Source organism: Botryllus schlosseri, chromosome 11 (assembly GCF_051294905.1).
Source record: "Botryllus schlosseri isolate E-star chromosome 11, Bs_hap1, whole genome shotgun sequence".
Lineage (NCBI taxonomy): Eukaryota > Metazoa > Chordata > Ascidiacea > Stolidobranchia > Styelidae > Botryllus > Botryllus schlosseri.
Window position 1 is genome coordinate 5,403,924 of NC_137246.1, and position 24,201 is coordinate 5,428,124.

The 24,201-nt window shown below is 40.7% G+C and overlaps 1 protein-coding gene and 1 long non-coding RNA gene across 4 annotated transcripts in view; one reads left to right on the forward strand and one right to left on the reverse strand.

Annotated features, from left to right (window-relative positions):
* Positions 1-24,201, reverse strand: part of LOC145450960 (4-galactosyl-N-acetylglucosaminide 3-alpha-L-fucosyltransferase FUT6-like) — a 241,142-nt gene that overhangs the window by 33,250 nt on the left and 183,691 nt on the right. Inside the window, exons 2-6 of one of the 3 annotated variants that reach the window (XM_080329450.1) lie at positions 11,405-11,707; positions 11,269-11,325; positions 6,525-6,623; positions 3,376-3,449; positions 1,039-1,158 (exon numbers count right to left, since the gene is read on the reverse strand). The exons of 1 other annotated variant lie outside the window; for it this stretch is intronic. In XM_080329450.1, coding sequence (XP_080185576.1) covers positions 1,039-1,158; positions 3,376-3,449; positions 6,525-6,623; positions 11,269-11,325; positions 11,405-11,707 — 653 coding nt within the window. The remainder of the gene's footprint in view (positions 1-1,038; positions 1,159-3,375; positions 3,450-6,524; positions 6,624-11,268; positions 11,326-11,404; positions 11,708-24,201) is intronic. One more of the 3 variants, XM_080329452.1, reaches the window with a different exon arrangement.
* On the forward strand, positions 9,415-10,672 carry LOC145450982 (uncharacterized). Its single transcript, XR_013918660.1, has 2 exons — positions 9,415-9,924; positions 10,420-10,672. It is a non-coding gene; the product is annotated as an uncharacterized LOC145450982 (long non-coding RNA).

Here is a 24,201-nt window from a genome sequence, read left to right on the forward strand (position 1 = left end):
ATGCTGTCGACGGCTCATTTATGAACATTTTAGTTCATGTTTCAGAATAGAAAAATTGACCTTTGAGGAATGCGAGCCCGTTAAACAAGGTATCAGATCAGTCGAAGCGCCATTTTAAAGCGTTACCTACTATAACGTACGGTTGGTGTCTGGTTACCATTATAATCATAATAACGGATCGGGCGTAGAGATATCAATAGAACGGCAATTTTTCCTCACAGGAAAACTACAAGTGAGCCGGTTGTGCGATGTGTTAAAAGTATACATACACCCACGCTCGGCAGAGCGGAATAACTTGCAGATCGTTGTCGGTATTTTAGTGGCGCATAGGATTTCAGGTAGCAGTACTTGACTATACTTCGATTGGATATAGATATAAATCGTACCGAAAGATTCATATATACGTTGCTATATAGTCTTGATAGATGGCGGTAGTGATCAGAACGCCAGGAGTGGTGGGTCGTGAAACATTCTTAAATCGAAATTTCGTGTGACGATGATGAAAAGAGAACTCCTGGCATAGTTTAATGGCACCGATGAAATACTTTTTGAAATAGTCAACTGGTATCAAGGTTATCGCCTTTTCCCATGAGCTGCATCGCTTTTATGTCATTCATTCACTCTCTCTCTCTATCTCTCTATCTCTTACACACACACACACACACACTCACACACACATATAGATAGATATATTTATAAGACAGTTAAGGATCTTGCAATCAAGGGACCCGCATTACACATATATTGTCCAACTACTGAAAGGACATGTCGTCAATACATAAAAATGGCTATGCTTTAATTAAATTGTAACAAATTATGAAAATCCGTCTAAAATTTAGTTAGTAACCGAGAAAATTGTCCTGCTTATGAAACTACCGAAATAGTATTGGAAGCATTCGAAAATTCAACTGCTCGTGCAATTAAAGCAGGGAAAATCCACACAATTACGCTAGGACGAAGTAGAAATGATTTTAAGTGACCTCTGATCATAATTGATGTATCATTTAACATACTAACACATGAGCTGAATTATTATACCTGTGCGTCATCGTTGCATTGAATTTGTACGAATCTTCGAAGCTCAAAGATAACCTCCGAGCTACTTTCAGTGTTGCTGATGATTCCATGTCCCAGAATATATGCAGTTGATTGAGATTTCTGATGAAAAATATAACATACGGTAAGAGGAATATCTAGGACATCGCAATGTTCCATTATTATCATTATAACATGCTGTTCTACGGGTCCATGGCCTACAATACTGATCCAGAGTGGGGTCATGTTTTACCTAATAACATTTTTGGAGAACAAAATCGCCGTGACACATCTACCAGACAGATATGAGATCAGGGGTGGCCAACCCGTGGTCCGAAAGGATTTTATGAATGACCTGCGTTGTAATTTTCGAAATGGCTTAAGATTATCAAATAATGAATCTCCTCCGCGTAATTTATTGCGAGCTTTCACCCCGAGAAGCGAAATTGGCATTCATTGTTTTGCTGACTTTGTCATTTGCTCCAAGTCTCCAAGCCAATGGCTGCAGTCTAAAATTATCATCTTAGCCTGGCCGCCATTTTTGGGGGGATAAGGTCACCACAATCGCCGAGTCTTTATCAAGGCCTCATTGCTATCTGATAACTAGCTGATGACTAAAAAACCACCATCAATACACGGGTGGCCCGAGCAAATATGCTGAAATATGACTTCATGCATTATTCTGATATCTAAAATTTTCCCGCGTATATATATATATGCAATGCATATTGCATAGTCATTCCATATACATGTACCAATATGATTATTTATTTATTTATTTTTACGTAAAAATGCATCGTCTTTTTCTCTTTCCATATGTAAATAAAACTGCCATTTCGTGTGTTTTTTACTACCCCCCCCCTATGCCCCTCCCCGGAAATAGCGCATCCAATACCCCAGCAGCGGCTGTTGAACAGCCTACATCCCCACCAACACCACACCCTACCAAAACCACCCAATAGGAGATATCGCCATCCTGGGACTGAGAATATTACCCGAGTCACCGTAAACTAAATGTATACGGTAGGTAATTGGGAGCATAAATATTCAAAATATCATAATTACGAAGTTTGGCAAATTTCTAGAAACGGAAAAACCCAGAACATAGAAAATTACCGAGATATAAATATGACTGAAAATATAAGTACAATTTCGTCACGCTCCAAGAACACTGCTCACAATCGCCGTAAGTACCCAAGGTCCATTTATATGTAAAAGAATGGTGCTGGCGTATAAGACTTGAGATCTTAAGTCTAGCCATCATAGATTCATATTGGCCCGCACTATATTTCTTTTCTTGCTTTGCTCATTATGCTTTATCATGCACTTTGAAAATAAAATCACTAAAGAGCAATTCATTTGTACATCGCCATGTGGCCCTTTGGACAAAAAGGTTGGTCATCCCGGGAAACCGGAAAAATGCTAAAAGCACTTCAAAATAATGTTCTCTATAGGGTTGGTCACGTGCGGTGCGAGCAAGAAACAGCAACTGGCCCACAAAAAAATTATCGGTTTTAAAATCAACCTAATATTGGTGACCCAGTCCCATAAAATCGCGCCATTTTTCGTTTACTGTACGTAAAAACGATTTGCTATCTTAGTTAAACTAACTCTATGGCATGGTAAACTTCATATAGGCCTATGTTGTAAAAACTAAACATACCGCGATATTTTGTGGAGTTGTGCAACCAGTATTAGGTTGATTGTAAACCTGATGACTTATAGCATAAGGAGATGTGAATAGAAAATTGTGAAACATTCATCACACATATTGCACACAGCTGTATATTACAGCAGTAGATTATTTCAACGAGTGAAACTGTGATAGCTGGTGTATGTTAATCGTGTTTTGTGACATTGCTATGCATAAGTCAAGTAGACGATTCCTGCATATTTTTAAACCCATTATATAGCATGATTTACGCAGTTGTTTAATAAAAATATATTTTATGCACTTATCGTAGAGTGTCAATAAACGCTACCCACACTGATCCGACCATAGCTATAGGAAACCAGACATTGACGTGTTAAGAGACGCTGATGTATAACGTCCTGCGTAAGCGATATAAAAGCTCTCAATTCGCAATGGAGGGGGGAACATTGACACGTGAAGTTATAGATATAGCTATATGGCTATAAGGAGACCTTGAAAACATAGATTTATACTTAAACAAATAACAAAAGAATCTAGATTTTCCATCTGTAAATCCGGTACATACTATGACTGAACTCCTTCTTTATATCTCGCTGACGTTATCGTGGTAGATGTTGATATAATTCGTGGATTTGTTAACACGAAATATCCTCAAAAGTTTTAGCGACAAATATCGGTATACGTACCTTGGGGTGGGCATGTCGTTCCCACGTATGGAATCGAAATGAAAGACAGCTGCTCCTGTTCTTTCGTCAGAAATCTAAAATATATACATTTATACCTAAAAATTTTATAGTGGGTTGCCCTGCTAACATATTCCCGCTACATACCAGGGGTGTCAAACTCAACTTGGGTCTCGGGCCAGACCGCAGTCAAATGATTCCAAAATGTTACCTACAAATCCACACCTTTGTTGTTCACTGGCATGTCTAAATACCATCGCTATGCATAATAGTCCTATACATTATATTACGCATCATGTGGGCGGAATCAATCAACTGGCAAAATACGATGGTTGGCCGATTGAAAACGGTTATAAATCACTTAAAACAGTGGCTGCGTTGGAATATTTTTCAACTCCCTTTGTTTTAGTCGTGATTCGCCGTTTGCCAGGCATATTCGTTACGAGCAACACAAGAAATTTAACAGTGAACGCGGACGTTGTAATTTGGTTCATTATTGTCATATCGAGATCGGGGCTGGGGCCTTTCTGGTCAGAACAAGGTATACTGCACCTTTTTGCCTTTTAGGAATCTAGTGTCAATGTCACCGACTTGATCCTAATGGTGACTTGAGTGAATTCTCAATGCTGACCGCCATATGTTAAAATGTGGCTTATGAATATGTCCGGCCTTTGCTTTCTTCATGGACGTCAAAATATTTCGCCCGAAAAATCACAGCTTTTGTTAGAAATGTGGTGGATAATAATTCAATATTTTTTTATGTTTACTTCAAATTCCTTCGCGGTCGGATGCGGCCCGCGGGCCGTATGTTTGACACCCCTGCTGAGGTCCTGTAGACCAGTGGTTCTCAACCGCCGGTCCGCGAGCTGTATTTAGATTTTATACCTTTATTTCAAGATGCAAGATGTTGAAGGCTTGTCCATTGGAAAAATAAATGAAACGTCAAATTTTAAACTGATGCAGAACTTCGTGAGATAAATTAAGCCCGGAAACATGTTCCATTTGACTTAAAGTTCAAGATGTCTCCGGCGACGACATGTGAGCGACTCGCTAACTAAAAGCTGACTCGCTAAACCGCGCAATCCGTACGATCATTCGTTCTCGATCCATTAATTTTGTGGGTGGCCAGGTATCGCTGTAATCAGGCGTTTTCTTGCGGCGCATTGTCCTCGTAATAGGCTACGTCTGGTAGTAGTGGAAAATCAGCAAGATAGCTCGACAAGGTGCTTGGTCCTACTCCAAAACGCTTCATCTCTGGATATTTTCAGAGATAAGAATATTATTCCAATTTGCCCGGTCGGTTCATGCACGGCCGTCGGCTCAAAATTAGCCATGTTTATCTGGGCAAGTCAATTTTACCTCGACTCAGCACTCAGCAGACACTACCGTAAAACCAAATGAATACTATCATAAACATATTTAGTTACAAACAAAACCCTCACAATTTCACTCTCTAGTACAGGGGTGGTCAACCTGCGGCCGTTGAAGGAAATATGCGCGGCCGTGGACACGTAATTAAATTATCATGTGTCAGCGGCCGTAAATATGAAAATTGTCTCCAGAACTTTCAGATATTTTATTTAATCGTTAAATTTTCTTCGCGCTAGGCCCGATTCAATGCGACTTCATTTTTCGATTTTAGTCGTAGCGCCCGTTGCAATCTGAGCCCCACTTTACAGATGGGAACAGCGGAGGGAAATGATGCCCCCCATATGGAAATAACAATCTGGAATCGTGCGCTCCTCACGAAATAACAACACGGCTAAAGTAACTATACTAACAATTGGTCCACCCAAAGATGCATCCATTTGCTCTAAATTTTCGAAAACACTCCTTTCATCAACTCTACCGATGGATCTGATCACTTTGCTTGAGAAAGGATCAATATTTCATAGTAATATGTAAAACTACGAATATTAGTGACGAAATTCATTCGTGAATCTGAAAAAATTTTCGCGCATGGCGTGACCATAACCGATCCCAGTTGTTATTCATAACATTATCACTATGTCGCGATTTCGATGATTATAGTAAGACGACATGAAATAGTAGATTAGTGCGTTGTTCACCTGTAATGGACATGGACTTGGACATGCACAGTTTAAAATAGGTATGGTGTCCAGTTAGTTCATTGGGACTATATCCTGGAATGCGGTCGTAGGCCGTATAAGTAATCGAAATGCGGCCGTGAATAACAAAAAGGTTGGCCACCCCTGCTCTAGTACCATACTTGCAGAAAAACGGTTGGATACATTACATTTGGTGTTGATTTTAATTTTTCAAAGTTTACCGGTCCGCCAAATATCTTTTGAAATTTTACCGGTCCGCGAGGTGCAAAAGGTTGAGAACCACTGCTGTAGACTATTATCCTTGATAGGCGAGACGGTGGGAAGCAAAGCACCAACACAAATTAGTGAAAGGTTTGGGCTTTGCGAACCTAGTGGAATTTATTATTTATTGTGCGAGTAAGCCTTGAACTAAATTTCAATCTTTAGTAACCATACACAGCATATCAAAAGCCACTTGCGCTTTAACAGTGTAGCTTACATACAGTCTACTAGTGCTAAAGGTATTCCCATGTAGGCTATACTTACAGATGTAGCAGACCGTGAATAACAGTGGTCTATTAGGGCGTGGAATCTGGTGCCGTCTCGGTGATATAGTATGAAAATGATTAGTAGTTTCTGCCTGGTGTACATGCCCATAATATAGCAGTCAAGCGGTATATATATATGACAGGCACACAATGCGCCTATATGTTCAACAGTGTCATAAAAAACTGTCCTGCGTACTATTTTAATCCCCTATCTATGGTTTTTGATCCGTCGGTATATTTGAACTTTATAAATATAATATATACAGTACAGTATAAATAATGTTATGCGATATTTGTGAATTATGTAATATCAAAAAGAATAACTTTCAATATGATGCATCGCTATACCCGGCATCAAGATGGAGATTATATAGTCAGTGGTGCAATTCAGGTAGAAGTATAGGTAAATTGCTATCAGGCTCTACAAAAATACACCTAGCAGAGTTGGATGTCAGGCCGGGATTTTCGGGTTAGATTCTTGCTTCCCCTACTATGCATGCGAACGGCGTGCGCCGTTATTATTCATGAAGGAGCAGATGACTTCCTAAAATCTCACCAGAGATCTGTCGTATGTTATTTCGCAGTTTCCACATATCTTGGGATTTTCAGAGTGAGCATCTTTGTTACCAAAGGCGAGAGACCATATCAGGATAATCTGAAATGATTATGTAGAAACGTAAAACCTAAAACATAAATTCAAAGCTTGCTTTTCAGTGGAATGTGTTATCATCAAGCCTGCGGATTCCAGGTGCCCTATATTGTATAGTGGCACATTCATTCGCAAGCAAACGAATTTGCATATATACAAGGATTGACCGATTGAATACAATTATCAACCGTTAAATCGATATTTCTAACGATGATAGAAGTTAGAATATCTGTCACTTTCTTTGGTTTAGTCGTGAAGCGGCGTCGGCACTGCGTCTAGGCGTGAGAGATCTAACTGTAAACGTGGACGTGGCAATTTGATTCATCATTGTTAAATACCCACTCGGGTTTCCGCGAATACGATTATTAGTTGAAGAGCTTCTTAGAGGTACAGAACTTCAATATGAAATTGAATAGTATATTCATATTGAAATAAACCCGAATATTTTCGGCTGATACTCGTCAGGGGTAATCGTCAGCAACTAGTAGAGAATTGGAAAGAAAATTGTATATCAACAATCGTATCACAAAATGAGGTCACCAGCATGAAATTTCGAATGAGCGAGCGTTCAATGCACCATTCCCAGGTGATACACGAGCTCCTTCTGTTGACAGAGTTTCGGCTGGTGTATTTTGATAAAAGCCGACTCCAAGGCACACCGCGCAACGAAATATCTCTCTAAAGCAGAGGTTCTCAAACTGAGGGGCGTGAAAGCATGTGAAGGTGGCGCGAAGGCGCCTGAGAGAAATGATGTTTCTCGAACTCGGAATAAGTTTAATTTGTGCTGAAACTTAGGATTATCAAAAACGGCAATAATCACAATTAATTATATTACGATTTTAAATGTCATATTTGCTTTGTACAATCCACACTGTAAAAAATCTGGTAGATTTAGTGGGAAAGCTCTGTAAATTTTACAACGAATTACCGGTCGCAGCCAATAACTGTGCGTAGCTTGTAATTTTACATTTTGATACGTAATATTACCTTAGTTTAGCTGTGAAGTCAAGTTATCAGAATTTCTTCGCAAAATTACTGACAATTACTCGTAACTTCTGTCTTGTGCGAAATATCTGTGAAATATTGTTTTCGCTAATCATCTCGTACGTGGTGCAAAAGACCTAATCGGTTACAAGCGCCACTATTCAAATAATTTAGTTACTCGTAACTGCTGTTTACCAGGCTATTGGGAAGATTGATTAGCTTCATAATTGCTGCAGCCAATATATACGCGGAAATGAATGTTACTGATATGTTATTCTCGTGGTGATTTGACTTGATTCAACCTCGTTTGCGAAAATGGGGTCTGTCGTACGGAAATTGTTGGCCCTAGTATCAATTTCAGTATAGTACATAGTAGGGTACAAGAAACAACTGACAATCGTAGCTAATGTGGTTACACCATAGCCATTATATTATATTATAAGGCAGGGATATCTAGAACCAGCACCGTAACTGCCGCACCCCAAACCCGTCAATTGGGGGGGGGGGCGAGCTCGAAGGGGGCCCAAAATTATTTCGTGAATTAGCATAAATCATAGATTATGTTTTGAAAATTTATGCAATTTTTTCAAAATTTCAAGAATTCAAGAAGCCATTTTTATATATTATTGGGTATTGGGCTATTACCGCGCCACGACCCACCAAGACATACAATCAAGTTTTAGGCCATATGACATGCGACTCCAAGAAGTGTGCCACAACGATCAGCAGCGAGAAAGGCTTGGCAGAAAAGGTCTATGCCCTTATGCAGACCGAAGACTTCGTTATATAGGCTATACAAAATACATATTGGTTTAATTGTCCATAGGAGCCTGAATGACTGGCGCCGAATGTTCCCGTCTTTGCAATCTGAACCTCACAAGACAAATACCATCCCGCTGGGAAAAATTCTACGACAGTGAAGAAATACTAATTTGAAATCGTGTGCGTCTCTTGTTGTTGTATGTGGGGTTAATGGTGCTTAACTACTAAGGTCTTGTGCACCAGACCACGTCGAAAATATTATATCCGCAAAAATTAGATTAATCGGGTGGCTAATGCGAATTCAATAACAGTCTGAATTGTATATGGACTGGATAATAGGGCCCGTACTGTCATGTCGACATGGTTTCGTCTCGCCGCACTCTTCAAATATTGTCTCTGAGAAGCATATACTGGGCACACAATCAGAAAGTGTTCAACGGTCTCTTCGGCCATGCACGTGCGGCACAGGCCATCTTCGTGGCACTTTATACGATAAAGATGCGAATTCAGCCGACAATGACCCGATTTCAACCTCAGGATTATCGAGGAGTGCCTTCGTGAAAAATTCAGCGGCGCAGGAATTTCTGTGATGGGTGCGTGTATTTTGTGATATGCCAACCCGTCATGTGACGAGTTGAAGTCTTAAATCTATTTCTCGCGGCATATGGATGCTATGAGCGTTTTCACTTCTGGAACAGACCGGTTCTCCAATGTCATCTGCGTGATCCGTGGATGCAGCCGCTCTTGCTAGTTCGTCAGCCGTTTCATTTTGCCCAACTCCCATGTGGCCAGGGATACATATCAAATTTGTCTCCACTCCTTTTCTGTCGAGATCTGCGCACCCGTGTGCGCCTAGTTGTGTCTATAACCCTATGGGGGCCCAAGACCAAAGTTTGGGGGGGCTGACGAAGTGCTGTTACGGCCCGGTCTAGAACTAGATACAGTTCTAGATATCCCTGTTATAAGGCTATACGGATATACGCCCGTTCTCGCTGGTTACATTCGTTGTTACGGATAGGGCTGATAAGTTAGAAAATCAGTTTAGGATGTATAATATTGTTCGGAAAACTAGAAATATCAGCACCGCATGCTCAGTTGACCATTTGCTAGTGGCGGACAAGGCGACCTGTAATAGGTTACAATAGGTTACCGTTACGCGTTACTGGTTTTCTGAGATTCGTAGTAAACAGTCAACGCACAACTGTGACATCACAAGCAGCGTCTTGTTTAGGAAGTACAGTAAGTAGTGAACAACACTTGATGGAAAATATCAATTTATACGAAATTAGATGGAAAAGAAAGGAACTATATGTAATGATAAATGTTTCTGTATGAAAGAGAAACAACCTAAGTCAAACATTATAACGTGGCCAGCAAATATTATTGGTGGCATGTCAGCGGATGAATACGACTTATTTCGAAATCGTTTGAGTGTCGCATCGTTGTTTGGCCATTATTTAGATTTGAGCATAGGGTGGAGCGAAGCTTGTTGTGCTTGAAGAAAGTGGACCCGACCGTGGAAGATTCCTAGGAACGCTAAATGGGATACGCATCGCAAAAGGTACAGTACTATACATAGTATTTGTTACCGTGAATATCTGCGACTGTACAGTGTACAATGTGCACACCACTTTGATTTCATGATTGAAATATTTCATTCCCCGCATTCTCTGTTCTATTTTGGGATATTAGTCGACTTATATAATGACCTGTGACACCACATACTCCGCCGCAGAGGAGTTGAAACTGTTGGCTTGTTTATGTCATTTTCGGGCCATAGCATAGTGATGTTTTCATCCACTGCTGGATTTGTTTGGCACACATGCCACCTCAAATGAGGAACCTTCTGCTTCAATACATTAGATAAAGTAAGTCATGAATCTCTGCTATATCATGTACAAGGCGGAGCCTTCATCACACAATGTACCAGTACCGGTACTTCAAAACATGTTACGGTATATTTTTGTTAGCTTATTTGTCTTAGTAGTATATATAATGTCATGTCTAGGTTAGGAACTTTGCTTTATATAGCGACTTAATCATGAATTCTTTTTAGTGGAACTGCAAGATACTAGTTACAGAGAAGGAATGAGGAAGAGAAAAAGAAATAATTGGAAGTTTGGCCGGTGGAGGAATTAATTCACCTTTTCTTGCGACCACTCGTGTTACTGCATGTCTACTAAAGAAGAATTAGACCTCTAGCAGCAATACTTTTCCATCGATTACCACTTCATCGTGATATCATGAATGAATATACAGTTTGTTCCAATGTCGTTTTGGGAGTGTGAAGAAAATTTTGCGATATTTTAGCATCGGGTTACTTTGCGATAGGTATGGATGTACGTGAATTTACAAGCTGGTATGTAATCCTGATTTACAGGGACAGCATGCACCGGACGAGTGTAAGTTGAATTTGCATTGACTAATGGTAATGTTAGATTACCACGAAATGTCTGGCTACCGTGCTTCCAAACATTTCGCGGTAAATCGAGGTTTTTCTTTTTTACAGTGCATACACCTATGCTAGATATTGACTGGTACCGGACCTTACACCGATCAGAAGATGTTTCTGAATAAAGAATAACTGGTGAATACGGGCAGCTGTTAGCTGATGTATTGATGCTCAGTCTCTCAGCATCTGCGCAGAGGTCGCAAAAAGGCACAAAGTTACGCAGGAATAAGATATTGCCTTATAAGTCATGTCTGGTCATATGGCTGTATAATATGAATTGGAATATGAAAAAAAAACAAGAATTTAAATCTAAGTGGCTTACAACGTCGAAATAGCCAATCCGAGAATACTCAATGTAACTGAAAGATATCGTGATCCAAATTTGCGGGTCCCTACTGCAGACCATCATCGCATAATCGGCATCCGCACTAGGTTAGGCAACAAATTACTGACCTTTTTGTCAGTCGCTGCCGCCAAACGTCGACTGATCTCCGCCTCAATTTGCGATTCCTGTTGAAACATGCGAACCATATTTCTGATCGCTTTAACAATTAATGGTAACAAATTACAGATACATTGGATAACTAACATTGAGTTGCGAGTGTGACGGCTTCACAGTTCCATTTCCTATGCCCTCTCTGGGGTTGGATAGTGATGATGCTTCACCGCTCTGTTGCAGTACAGGTGTACTGAGTTCGGTATCGCTTTCCATCGTCATTTCAAATGTATAATCCCCGATTGAATGCTGCGGGCCTGATCGGTACGGCTGAACGGCAGGCCCGCGTTCAAGTTTAGATACATAGTATATCTCTAGTATAGATATTACTAACACTGCTAATATTGCTGTTCGCTTACAAGTCGGGTTTAACCCACTTTCGGCGATCCGTGTCATCTAAAACCAAAACAAAATCCAAGTCGTCACGTAGTATTACGAAGGCCACGAAGCCAATCGCATAGACCACTTGACTCTTCCGAGGCCGCGTATCCACATATGATATGCTCGGTATATCGAGAGAGCGTAGTTTTGTCTCGGAAGTCTGGGATGTCATAATGCGTTCATGCCGGACGGGGCATTGTGCGGTAATATGAATTCAAACTTCAAGACTTGCTACTGAGAGTGATAGTATAGAGCAGTGGTTCCCAACCGGGGGCCCGTGGCCACCTAGGGGAGCCACGAGACAGTTGCAGGGGGGCCACGATAACGAAAGATTTTTCACCAACTTTTCCGTTTGACGGTTTTGAATTCGTGCTATTTCTTCGGTGTCGTGCAGTCTGCTGCGTAAGATCGGAACCACTGCCTCACAGTGGGTACTTCGTACGTCACTGTTACGCTAACGCGTGAAGTTTCAAATATGACATCACAATTGTGGTAAAGTCGAGGATCAGAGATGGCTGAATCTGGCATGCAGATAACGAAGACGAGGTCCTAGTTAGCGGTTGTACCTCCTCAGCAGGCTAGTTGTAGTTTCTCTATCACTCTCTGTCGGGAGTAAGGGGTTGGTACGATACCTGTGTGTTGTTCTGCCGTATGAAAATCATGCGGTATGCCGTACGTGAGAAATCTGTAATGCCGGTATCCCGGTATAGTTGTATTAGGCTACGTCAAGAAAATGAAGCTACTAGTCTCGTTCTCAGGAGCTCAAAATAACGGAATTGAATCTTTTCATATCAAGTATAGAGAACCAACGGTCAAACCTAGCCTATTTTAGACTCAAAAAGAAATTACCGTAAGTTTTAAATTCAAAATGCCTAAAGTTCGCAAATGGAAAGAAAGTTATGTTACTTTCGGCTTTACAAAAGTTCTCCGAGATTGCCTAGAATGCGCGCAATGTATGCATTGCTCGTATGTTATGTCCAATGCGTCATTACGTCCATCTAAACTCAGAAACCACCACGACAAGAATCATCCGCAGAGAAATGACATTGGCTGTACGAATCTACTGATTGCGCTCTGGAAAATCACTTGATTGCCTTTGCTCGTTATGAAAAAGAGGGAAAGAAAAAAGAAGAATTCTTGTTTTGCAATACCATGCCAGGCACCACCACCGCAGTAGATGTGAAGACTATTGTGAACTCGTTTTTCGAAGCGAATGGACTCGGCTGGCAAAATTTCAAACATATATGTACGGATGGTGCTCCAGCGATGGTTGGTGTCAAAGGGGGGTTCGTCACGCTTGTGAAGAAAGAATGGCCCCACGTGACGTCCTCGCACTGCTCATTACATCGGTACGCTCTTGCATCAAAAACTCTACCTTCCAGTTTGATGAAAGTTATGGACGACGCGGTAAAAGTGATTAACTTCATACGTGCGAGGGCCAAAAACCACAGACTCTTTCAAATTCTTACCAAAGAAATGGGAGGTGAACATGTTCGGCTCCTATGTTATACAAATGTTCGATGTCTATCCAGAGGGAAATGTCTCTCACGGCTATATGAACTACGTGTTGAGGTGGAAATCTTTCTGCGAGAAAACAAAAACAATCTCCACGCCCACTTTCAAAATGAAGAGTTTGTCATGATCATGATACTGGCGTATTTGGCAGATGTATTTGGGTGCTTTAATGAAATGAACCTTTCCCTACAAGGCCGTGATGTAACAGTCGGTGACGTTCAAGATAAACTAGCTTGAATATGCGCTCGAATTGGAGTTTGGGGAGAACGAATCAAGGTACGCTCAACTTCCTCGTTCGCTCTGTTAAGCCAATACCTGGAAATTAAAAAAGTTGAGTTACCCGTGGGCATCCAAACTTGCATCTCTGAGCACCTGAGAATCGTCTCTGCTAAGTTTGAATCTTATTTTCCCGGAAAACGTGTCCATATTCCGTGGTACAAAGACCCGTTCAACACCGAAATGGACCCTACTGAAGAAGAGGCAGAGGAACTGGCAGAACTACAGGTTTCAAATGCGTGTATATTGGTTTTTGAAAACAGAAGATTTTGCCAGTTTCTGGATGTCTCTTTACGATTCATATCCGCTACTCAGCAAGAAAGCTTCTGTACTGCTCGTTCAATTTGCCACAACCTATCTTTGTGAATCTGGGTTTTCTGATCTGGCTACCATCAAAACAAAATCTAGAAACCGTCTCGATGTTGGCAGTGACATTCGTCTTGCTGTGTCAAAGACTGAGCCAAATATAAAGAGCCTCGTCAGACGACCCCAAGAGCAAATCTCGCATTGATGGTCAATTAAACTTCGTTGACTTTGTTTCGTTTTGTTTTGTTTGCTTTTGAACACCATCAAAGATGGCATTAAAATAATAAACGCAAGCACGTTCAAACAAATCTTTTTTTAGTGGTAAGCAGGGAGCCACCAGCGGTAGAAGCCTGTGCAAGGGGGCCACGGGAAATAAAAGGTTGGGAACCACTGGTATAGAGATTGTAGTCTGTAGGAGGATGAAGCGACGACCCCTTGTTCTCGGTTTAGATCAGGGGCGGGCAACATACGGCCCGCGGACAGTTTCCCGTCTTATATGATTATGTGGCCGCGGCCCACGTCGGCCGAGATTCCCCACTACCTGCTTAAATGTCAAATTTTAGTGCCTGCAGCGTGCGTGAGTAAAGCTTACGGGTAAGTTCGTCGTAGCGAGAAGGCTTCCATTATCGGCATTTGCTATGTACTCAACCCTAATGGATTGATATATATTGGTAAATCAGGGCTCCCATATTTTGAAGATCTGAAAAGAGGACACTTTTTCTAAATTTTCAGACTTGCTATACCGGAGGTAAATCCTGAAAAAATGGTAAATTTATCGCACTTCGTGGTCGGTTGAAAAAAAAGTCAACACTCTGGCTCAGCTCCCAAAATACAGTTATTTCTTTCACAATATCAGTTGGCTGACTAAATAAAAAAAACTTTTCGGTTCAGCTCCCGGAGCGTTACTATACAGTGCTAATTTACTTTATCTCAGTCGATTTTCACCCCATATTTAATCACATTTTTCTAAAAAGAGGACAAATCTCAAAAAAAGAGTACGTATGGTAACCCTAGAGTACCGGGCTTATCAAACGCCTGGAAATCTTGGTTATGGATTGCATCGTGTGTTAATTGATCAGAGAAACAGGCGGTGGCTGTATGACAATGCTGTTCTCAAATCCACATTGTTGTTGTCATTGTCGGCGACAATTGGCTTTGAAATGACATAGCTGTCGTTCAAATACATTCATTAAATACGAGTTATTCCTTTTATGTGTGGATAAATGGGCGAATAATGTATCGATTCAGCAATCCGGCCCGCCAAGTACTTAATTTCCCTATATCCGACCCGCCGACTGGAGAAGTTGCCCGCCCCTGGTTTAGATCCATTACGCTAGACTTTGCGTACTACAATAGCCTCCGTGAGAGTCCATGAAAATGTTTAGGCGGTTTCGGGAATACCAGTACCGCAGGAGCATATATGCTGTCATCCATGGCTTTCGTTGAAAATGCAACCCAAATTTTGGAATAGTTTCAATCTTTTCAATGATATTTATTGGAAATCTTGTTGTGTTGACAAAACAAAAAGGTCATCACCTCACATTTTGCCGCCCCCTAGCAGCCTGCCGCCCATGGCGTAGAGCAGGGGTCGGCAAACCGCGGCACGAGCGCCATTTGTGGCACGCGAGATGATTTTTCAGGGCACGTTAAAAGATTTGACGAACACGACATATTATAACCATGTTCGTTGCAAAACATGTCACATAAGCTGTCAAAATGGAAAAAGCTTAAATTATTTGTTAAATCAACATAATACAGAGTGTTTTAGGGCAGGTTTTGGTTATCCTATAGACCAGTGGTCCTCAACCGGGGGTACGCGCAGCATGTTCAGGGGGTCAGCGAAAACTCTAAAGTTGTAAAATGATTGATAACCAAATTTATATTTTTTGTAATTATAGAAAGCGTGAGACATTTTCGCTTCATAATTGCTACAACTTTAGGACTCGAATCATTAAAATGGCCGTCTGAGATGAAATATCCGACTGTGTAAAGGCATTTAAATTCGCAAATTGCCAATAGCCTGCCAATGCAAACATATGGTGCTTTGTTGGGAGATTGCAAAACATTTTGAATTTGGAGTTTTCAGTCACAGCAAATTAGTAAGCGGTCCCAATCAAGGCATTGAAAACTCGCCACGAAATCCATTTTATCTTATGATATAACAACTAAATTACTTCAAGATGAGATGCGAGTTAAAATGACGAGGCTGGACGTGATATGTTCATTAAAAACTCACACCAAAAGCGGTCGTCGGAAGCGTTACGCAATAATATTACATTCGCCACCACCTATCTTTGTGGAAATGGATTTTCGGCACTCATTCATATCAAATCGAAGACACGTATCTCCAGCTGCAAAATTCGCTTAGAAGCAATACAATTCTACCCAATTTCTACATACAGTGTGGTGTTATTTTCAAGACAAGTCACTTTGCGGCTGCTTATCACTATAGCCTTTGCACAAGACAGATGACGGCTGCACGAAAATTGAGCAATTTTGTACGAAAACATGAGGTGGTCCGCTTGGGTCCGTGGCGGTCCGAAAGGGGTCCACGAAGACAAAAAGGTTTAATTTTGGGAAAACCACAAAAACAGTCCGGGTGCTTTCTGGGAGTTTGCATGTGAACTGTGCAGCCTGTGGGATTGTGATTATTTTATAGGAATCAGCATTTTGGCCAAGGGCATTTTCACGATATATGAAACACACTTTCGGCAACATGTAACTCCATGCGCTGTGTGCGTTGCCAAAATGATTTGCAGGGGTTGACACATTTTTATCATCAGGCCATCTCATCGTAAAATCTTTGATGAGTCCCTCACTTATTGGCTATGGTAGCGAACACAATATACTTGGAAACGATCAGGGCAGCCGCAGAAGATCGATCATTACGCGACTAAATTTAATTGGTGCACACATTGCGTACATTAGGCGGTAGGTCTAGTGCGGAGGCGACCAAGATTTATACCCTTCGTGACCAATACTGTTGCAAGAATCACTGACGTAACCGATGCCGTCGCCAGCTACAGATATAGGTGGAACGTTAAATATGACAAAATTTAAAATGGTCGGCACGCCAGTTGGTAATATTTTACAATTTTTGATATTTTAGTACGCTGCATACGAAAGGTTGCCGGCCCCTGGCGTAGAGCCATAAGCGCAAAGTGGCTGCTACGCCACTGAATACGTGGACAAATTGAATGGCTGAAAAGGTGTAGAAATATTGTAGCTATATGTATGAAATCTGGTATGCTACGAAAAAGCATTAATATATTCATTATTAACTAAAATGAACAGTCAAGTAGTTAGTATGATCGGTCTGGAGGTGGCAGGGGCTCGTATGGGTGCGGTCGCACATCGTATGGAAACTCGTGGTGGCACATCGTACTTTTTGACCCCCCCTCTCGGTCGCACATCGTAATGTGTTCTTATGGGTGCGCTCGCATGTCGTACTTTCAGGTATAGGTATCTCTCGCATATCGTATTGAAAACTCGTGTTGGCACTAGGGCTGGGCACAATGATTCGAGTACTCGAATCTGAATCGAGTGTTAATTTCAATGATTCGAGTCGAGTAGTAAAAGACGGTTTTTCGAGTACTGAAATTATGCGCTCCTCGCAACTGAAAGTTAATTTACCAACGAGAATTATAGTTTTGATACAATTTTCCGGTGAAGAATCCTAGAAACCTTGATTGGTCATGTCGCAGAATACGAGACATAGCACAAAGCTACAAACGTTACTGGAAATAACACATTTCTGAAGTCATGATCATCCCACAACATTGTCAACAAGTGCAATGAAATCGCTATGGTCGAAAAAGTACCAAAGGTATCTTTAATGTGACGGATAGCAGGCATTATGTTCTTCGTGGTGGCATAAAAGGTACATATTTGAACTTTGACATATTAAATTATGTTATGACGTCATAATGAGTGATACTCGAATACTCGACTCGACTCGAAGCGTAATACGTGATTCAGAATCGAATCACTCAGTTACTCGATTTTGCCCAGCCCTAGTTGGCACATCGTACTTTTAGGTATAGGCATCTCTCGCACGTCGTACTTTCGCATGTCGTACTTTCGCGTATAGGCTGTGGTGGTGATTCGCCATGTGTTTGTTATGGGTGCGTCGGCATATGGTACTTTCGGGTATAGGCATCTCTCACACGGTGTTGAATATGTATCGAGTATGGTAAATAGTCACGTGATTGGTACTTAGTTAATGTGTATATCCCAAATTATTATATATGACCAATTTGAGGTAATCCCAACGTTTACGGCGAGTGCGACTTCAATATATCGTTATTCTCATGGCCGCGGCGGTGATTCGTACTTTCGGGTATAGACTGCGGGCGGCATGTCGTACTTTCAGCAAAAAGGGTGTGAAATAGTTTGCTAAATCTAGGAATCCCTTGCAAGGTAATATTTTGGTAATTAGTTTACCACAGAGCCGGCGTAGACGGCGATTCGAATACCAACAATATCCGCGTTCAAACTAACACTTCAAAAAGGTGCGAAATATTTGTAAAATCCTACGAGTGCTCACATGATAACACATCAGACATAGTCATCTCTCGTGGTTTCGTGTTACAGATGTAGGAATCACGCACAAGTAATATTTTGGTAATTATTCGGTCATAGAGCCGGCGTAGACGTCGATTCGAATACCAACAATAACCACGCTCACAAATTAACACTCCAAATAGGTGTGAAATATATTACAAACCCCACGATCGCTCACAAGATAACACCTAAGACATATATCCATTTCTCGCGTCTTGCCATTGCATGCATCCCAATCGCTACAGTGTAATATGTCGATGGTTTTTACTATCAAGTAATAAGTAATGAATAACAGAATCAGCGCAGACGGTGATTCGAAAACCAACAATTTGGCACTTGCACGCAATCGCTATATGTTTTGACACTTCGGAACAGTGGTTGACTTTAGTTGCGTGATACAAATCATGAGGATATTCAATCAATGTGTCAATCTGTCAACTTGAAATGAAACTCACTACACAAATCAAGTTGATTCGTATTTGAATGTGTTGATTCGACACAACTCAAATCCTTTGAGAAATCCTTTTAACGCGAACTGTTGAATCGAACGTAACCTGAATATTACTGACGCTAACTAACTTTCGGCCGTGTCGGAATCCATTCGCGGGATGTACTAAAGGTAAATTCAGATAATCCAGAATGAAATATTTGGACTTTGACATAGTCTGAATTGAAATAGATTGACAAACATGACTACCAACTTTCAACCCAGTCATATTTAGAGATTATACGCATATTGATTTGAAACAAGTAATGAAACCTTACAACTCTATTCATGACTGAGTTTTCCGTTTGTCAAATAGAGTTGCAGTAAATAATATCACTATGCTATCGCGATATTTTAATGTGTTACTACACACAATCGAGTCAATCAATGAAATAGCACCTGTTGTAAATATTTCTAACTTGACAACCACTTGTGCATATCGCGATCGAGTTGCGACGCGATGAGTTAAATCGGAATATTTCAATCTATTTATCGAAACCTTGAACAAGCTATCTGGTTATTTTTGTTGCAATTGAGTTAACGGAAATAGTATATTACGTCTCGACATTTTAACATCTTACCATACTCCAAAGAGTCAACAAGGAAAAACCTTGTCAAGTAAACCCGTTTGTATCTCACCCAACCGACTCAACAGTATCCGTATGGAAAATAGACAAGATTACGCGAGTAGATACAATCGCTACAAGCTAAAATCCATAGCAAGTTCGGTTGTAGTCATATACCGCCAACTCGTCTTTTTTGTTCAACTGTAAAAGTAATTACTACTCGGTATACTCTGTAACATAAAGTAATTACTACTCGGTGCAGGCGACTTGAGATTATTATAATATGTTTGAGTATACGAGGTTTGAAAGTCTCAACAACGAAGTTGGGATTTCATTTCTCACAATCGAACGCTGGCGTTATATTGAAAATTATCATGCTGTAAACAAAAGGATTGACACAGTGATTTGCAGGGTTGTAACCAAGTCACGAGGCTTCGAGTCACAAGTCAATCTCACTTTCATAGTTTTGACTCGAGTCAAGTCGAGTCATTTTCAATTCACCACCGAGTCAAGTTCGAGTCCAAGTCACCGAGCAGAGGGTCGAGTCCGAGTCATGGTATTATGACTCGAGTCGAGTCCAAGTCATTGTGTTGACTGCCCAGTTTCCAGTTAAAAACTTGTTAAATCCACATTTTATAACTCTGTTTGGTGATATCGAATGGTTCGCATTTATAAAATACTAATTTTCGTCATTTTAAACAGTTTCTGGACGCGTTTTCAAGTACCAGTACCAATAGTCGAAATCCCAATAGTGTGATTACTTTCTATTCCTCGAAATTACAATGAAACGTCAGTCTTGGCCGTCTGAGTCTCGAGTCATATGACTTGGTTCGAGTCATGCGCAATGACCCGAGTCCAAGTCGAGTCAATACACAAATTGACTCGAGTCGAGTCGAGTCATTTCCGTATTTTGAGAAAATGACTCGAGTCAAGTCGAGTCATCTGAAAAACGTGACTCGAGTCGGACTCGAGTCGAGTCATGACTCGAGTCATTACAACCCTGGTGATTTGACATATGTTATTGTTCATCATGACTTGATTATTAAATTATTCGCGTTAATTAGACACGGCGTTGTGGTAAAGGTTATTATGACAGCAACAAACTTTTCAGTGCCATTGTTATTAACATATTGAGAATGCAACTTGCGCTAAAAACTATCGCGATGAAAGATTTTCGATATTAGGTAGAGGCCGCACTAATTTCCATCTGTCTGCACTGGAATCGACTTATATTAAAATCCACCGACCGCGCTTGTGTCAGCAGAAGGAATTTGTAGTGAATCTAAAAATTGTCCACTAGCTGCGCTCGCGGTTTGCCTGTATTTCATGTTGTTTGTTTCTATGACGTCATAATTGGTTGTATGCAATGTAGCTAGATGCATGTTTTTGAAATTCTCCATTTGCTGACGATTGCCCTTGAGAAGTGTCAGCTCGAAAAGCTTCGGGTTTTAATATGAATGTATTAATAAAACATATTGAGTTGTAAGACTATGCGTGCCTGAAATGTTCTTGATTGGAAAACTATTCCACCTTGGTACAAATCACTCTGCGTATCGCGAATGGCAGAAAATATTTTACAAATGTAATTGTTTCCAGTAACCAAGACTAAAGATGAAACAACAATATCAGTATTATTACATTCAACAACCAGTACCATTATTGAAATCGATCGTTGCGATAACCCGGGCTAAAGATGTAACAATTCCATTATTCATACATTGAACACCCCATACAAATTGCTTTACTCTCGCAATTCGTAACGGGTAATTGAAACGACTACGTGTAGAGTCAGTATATCACAATATCGTTACTATTGAATCCAGCAATTGATACGATTTATTGTCGGAATTTGTGACAGAAAATTGAAACGTACGTACCTTACATAGTGTGAAAATATCACTTTGGGTATCGAGTACCATTCGAAGCGGGCGATCAATACTCAACTCCGTTCACACTTTCTATAGAGCGTGCTAAATATAAAATATCGCTAGGAGACTTTGATCATTACAAAAGTAAATTGTGATATGTTTGTTAGACGCATCCAATTCAACTAGAAGTGTCTAGTGCACAACACTCGTAATATCAAGGAAGTACTTGCTACACTGTAATTCACTAAACGTGTTTTGCATTGTTGTTCATTTGTAGTATTGATTGAAATTGTTCTTGAACCCTCAAATGATAATTCCCGACATGAAACCAAGACGCTGAAAGTCGTTACCATCACAAAGAAACAATGTGTACGATGTTTGCCAAATGTGTCTTATAGTTAGGTGTACTAGAATTATTTGTGTAACACATACACCGACAAAGATATCGGAAAATTTTCCGTTGTCATTCGCTAAAGTAAATGCCATCACAATACTCAGTCGCTAAAATACCTTACTTTTATGTGATTGAATCCCTAGCAATTAACTCACTAAACCGAACTCCAAAGACATTTTACTCACTCGACGGATTATGGTGTTAAACAGCGTCGCTTAATCGGTGTAGGTCATTTTTATAAATGCAAATCATATCCACCCACACCTCGGTTTCATTACCAAGCGAGTGAAAATTGCTTACGCAGAGTGATTTGTACCAAGGTAGCGAAACACATGGCGAATCGCCACCACAGCCTATACGCGAAAGTACGACATGCGAAAGTACGACGTGCAAGAGATGCCTGTACCTAACAGTACGATGTGCCAACACGAGTTTTCAATACGATATGCGAGAGATACCTATACCTGAAGGTACGACATGCGAGCGCACCCATAAGAACACATTACGATGTGAGACTGAGAGGGGGGTCAAAAAGTACGATGTGCCACCACGAGTTTCCATACGATGTGCGACCGCACCCATACGAGCCCCTGCCACCTCCAGACCGATCATACTAACTACTCACTCATATCGATTCCGGAACAACCCAACGCAATTCCTCACAAACTGATGGCTGTCAAACGCGTCTCATCTATGAGTACACGACGATTTCAACGGTCCAAATAGGAACCAATTATCTTGCGCACTGCCATCAAACTTTCCGTGGCGATGCCAATATGCCCTCAATCACGAATTTTCGCAACAACTCTGATATGCTCTGATATCAGATTCATCTTACTTCTAAAATATTCTACCCATAATTGTGGCACGTCAAATGTCCGCTATAGCTGCAAAATTATAACGCGTGACCTTTTACGATGTCATTAAGCATTTGTCCTCTCGTATGCTGTCTATAACTCCTTAATCTTGACAAATTATGCCATAAATTTTATTCAAATATTTAAAAAATGTATTTTTTCGTGCCAGGCGTGAATATTACAATACTAAATCATATTTTCACGAGGTGTGTGGTACACCAGTCTGGAAGGTTCAGAATAAGACGTACTTACAAAGATATTGAGTAACCCTATTGTGTGTAAAACTGGGAAATTGGCCCGCGAGCATATTCGAGTTTCAGACCCCTGGGCTAAGCAGTGCGTAGCAGTTCCTTCAAGTGCTGATGAGAATTAAAGGAAAATTTCAGCTCGATAACCTCGACGACATTTTCTTGGCCAAACTCAGCAGTTATTGCTAGCCTTTACCTTGGAAATGAAGGAGCCGTATTTGCCGTTGCTATCCCGGAAATGATTGTGACCTGCGCTGGCGTAATTAGTTATCACTATAGGGCAAGTTTTTGTTGCACTAAAATCATGAGAATGTTGCATTTAATGTTAACAAAGGTTGCAGTAACAAGTTGCATTTATACTTTTTGTCGAATTACCAAGGTATGAGATACTTGAAAGGTTCCGTTGTATAAATTAGTTCATGCAGAGCAGTAAAATTTGTTACTTCGCCATATAACGCTCTGATGAAACCTCCAAAAAATACATTTCCCGACACAAAGCAAGAAAATTACGCAATAAGGGAATAATCCCCCCTCCCCAAAAAAAGCCACAAATCATAGCGATAATCTCCTTCACCTAAAACAAGTCGATTAGCACACCCCAAACCCCTAGGTCTGCAAACATGACCCGAGGCATTACATAAAAACTCACTCTTGACGACTTTAACAAAATCAATAGCCAGAAAATGTAATTTTGGCGGTCTCGACTGGGCGTTCGTGAAATGGTAAACTATTTCAATTTAAACGATAGAATTAATAAAGCGATCATCTGACTGAATGGTACTTGAATGCAATGATATTCATTTTAAACATTATCGATAACCAGCAGTTCAACGTGGCTCGAAATGTTATACGGGCAGCTTCTTGATATGGATTTGCTTATTTGGTGACGCCGGTATAACAGGAGCTTATGAACTTCACCATATTCTTGCAGAGCTTTCCGCAAACAGGGAAATAAAATCTTCTCGTACTTGACGGATTTCGCCGCCACAGTCCACACATCCAGTTGTTCAGAATTGGCCGACTTTCAAAAGTTCATGGTTTTCAGTCCGTTTCCCATGCCTCATGCCTTAAAAACATATTCTGGCTACTTTTCTCTGTAAAGCACCCTTGCATCTGTGTGCATGTGCATGTTGAGCTGGAAGAACATCAGGTGAAAATGGACGATTCCCCTACAATTTGGGTGCCGCGATTTTACTTAGCCCACTAAAATGCCGCATATGTCAGGGTTTAAGCAGCTGTTGTGGTTTGGGGTGATGCAAAACCTCACTGTAGATATTTTCCGACGTTAGGACACAATTTTCATATTGCACACTGCCTTGGAAATCCTCAAACTTACCTAAAATTGAGCACGTACACCGTATGTAGATATTGTAGAAGAATACAACTGTATATGTCATACCCAATCGTACAGGGACAAAGAAAATATCTT